Source organism: Haplochromis burtoni, unplaced genomic scaffold (genome assembly GCF_018398535.1).
Source record: "Haplochromis burtoni strain Fernald_Lab_line unplaced genomic scaffold, NCSU_Asbu1 Contig_2217, whole genome shotgun sequence".
Classification (NCBI taxonomy): domain Eukaryota; kingdom Metazoa; phylum Chordata; class Actinopteri; order Cichliformes; family Cichlidae; genus Haplochromis; species Haplochromis burtoni.
This window is the reverse complement of record NW_024584578.1, coordinates 10,194-12,288: the sequence shown is the minus strand read 5'-3', so window position 1 is coordinate 12,288 and position 2,095 is coordinate 10,194. Positions and strand designations below refer to the sequence as shown.

Below are 2,095 nucleotides of genomic sequence, written 5' to 3'. Positions count from 1 at the left end.
GAGAGTTAGAGACCATCCAGGACACATTCAGCTCTCGAGTCAATGACTTCACCATGATTCTGTTCACTGTGGACTCAGATCCTACAGATCCAGCTGTTGGTAACTTTGTAAAGGAAAACAAGGACATCCAGGAGCTCTGTGAGAGCTGTGGAGGAAGATCTGTTGTTCTCAACATCAAAGAGAAACTGCAGCTCCCAGAACTGTTGGAGACTGTGGAAAAGATAACAGTTCACAAAAACTATACAATAACCATGTTTACACGTGTCTGTGTGGATAAAATCACCACACTCCAGGCGGAGCTGAAAAACTTGAAACCACATGATGTTGGCCTTTGTAAGTACTTTTTCTTTTTAAATTTTCTAAACCATGGGTTTTATAAAACTTTTATAAATCTGCCAAGGTTGAAGATCATGTCTACACACATAAAATCCAGACATTAGAACAGACAGAATTTTCCTTAATCAAACTCCATTTCTCATATTAATTAGACTTATACTTCTATTATATTTTTGATTAAGAATAAATAATATTTGCTATGAGCAAAAGTACATAGAAACTATATTTATCATTTTAAACACAAAAGACTGGACGTCAAGGCCTTATACACTATCTCAGATGTAATGAGAGGTGATCCAGAGCGTCCTCAGTCTCTTTAAATACCACCGTTCTTGATACATTCAGGCCAAATAGTTCAATATTGGTTTCATCAGGCCAGCGAATTTTGTTTCTCATGAGCTTAGTCCTTCAGGTACCTTTATGCTCCGGGTGGGCTGTCATGTGCCTTTTACTGAGGAGTGGCTTCAGTCTGGCTACTCTACCATATAGGCCTAATTGATGGAGTGCTATATAAATAGTTGTCCCTTTGCAAGGTTCTCCTCTCTCCACAGAGAAATGCTCGAGGTCAGAGTGAACACTGAGTTCTATGTCACCTCCTTGATTAAGGCCCTTCTGCCCTGATCACTCAGATTGCCTGGGCAGCCAGCTCTAGAAAGAGTCCTAGTGATTCCAAACTTCTTCCATTTGTGATGGAGGCCACTGTACTCAGTGGGACCTTCAATCCTGCAGACATTTTTCTATATTCTTCTTGAGATCGGTGTCTCGAAACAATCCTGACTCAAAATGTACAGACAATTATTCGGACTTCATGGTTTGGTTTATGCTCTGACATGAACTGTCACCTATGGGACCGTAAATAGAGAGGTGTGCTTTTCATTTTTGTCATTATAAAGTATTGTTTGTAGAATTTTAAGATACAAAGGGAATTTAATCCATTTTGGAATAATCTTATAATATGACAAAATGTGGGAAAAGTGAAGCACTGAGAATACTTTCCATATGTAAATCAGGCTGAGGTCTGGACTTTGACAGGACCATTGCAACACTTTGTTTCTCTTCTTTTTCAGCCATTCTGTGGTAGATGTCTGGCTGTGCTTGGAATCATTGTCCTGTTGATGACTCACTTTGGTCCAAGTTTTAGCTCTGGGACAGATGGTCTCACATTTTGTATAAGGTGTTTGTGCTGATACACTCAAAAAAAATGAAATTGGGTGGTTGTTACATTTACAAAATTCAAACTTGTAGTTGTGGTTAGTTGCCTGGACTCACAAAATTCACAAGATCACACAAGACTTCAAACCTTGAGTTTTTACCTGTAAAGGACAAAAACGTGCAGAAAATTCTATATCAAGCCTTGTAATCATAGCTTCCCTACTTTTTTGAAGTCTAGATTGACAGCTCGGTGGCACAGTGGTTAGCACTGTTGCCTTGCAGCAATAAGGTCTTGGGTTCAAATCTGCAATATAGCCAAGTTTGCAGTGGGTTCTCTCTGGGTACTCTGGTTTCCTGCCACAGTTAAAGTCATGCAGTAATTGGGGTTAGGTTAATTGGTCTTTCTAAAGTACCCATGAACATAAGTGCAAATGGTTGTCTGTCTCTCTGTGAGGCGACCTGTCCTGTACTCTGACTCGGGGTGGCAGAGCAGGTCAGCCACTAATCAGAAGGTCGGTGGTTCGATCCCAGGCTGCAGGCCAAATATCCTTGGGAAAGATACTAATATCATGTTTGCCTACTGGTGGTGGTCAGAGGTCCGGCAGCC

General features: G+C 40.7%; 2 protein-coding genes across 2 annotated transcripts in view; both read left to right on the top strand.

Moving 5' to 3' along the window:
- LOC121813674 (GTPase IMAP family member 9-like) overlaps positions 1-9 on the top strand; it is a 1,384-nt gene extending 1,375 nt beyond the window's left edge. The window contains exon 3 of the mRNA XM_042217564.1: positions 4-9. Coding sequence (XP_042073498.1) covers positions 4-9 — 6 coding nt within the window. The remainder of the gene's footprint in view (positions 1-3) is intronic.
- LOC102309849 (golgin subfamily A member 6-like protein 22) overlaps positions 7-2,095 on the top strand; it is a 6,958-nt gene continuing 4,869 nt past the window's right edge. Inside the window, exon 1 of the mRNA XM_005952794.2 lies at positions 7-333. Coding sequence (XP_005952856.1) covers positions 54-333 — 280 coding nt within the window. The 5' untranslated portion in view covers positions 7-53. The remainder of the gene's footprint in view (positions 334-2,095) is intronic.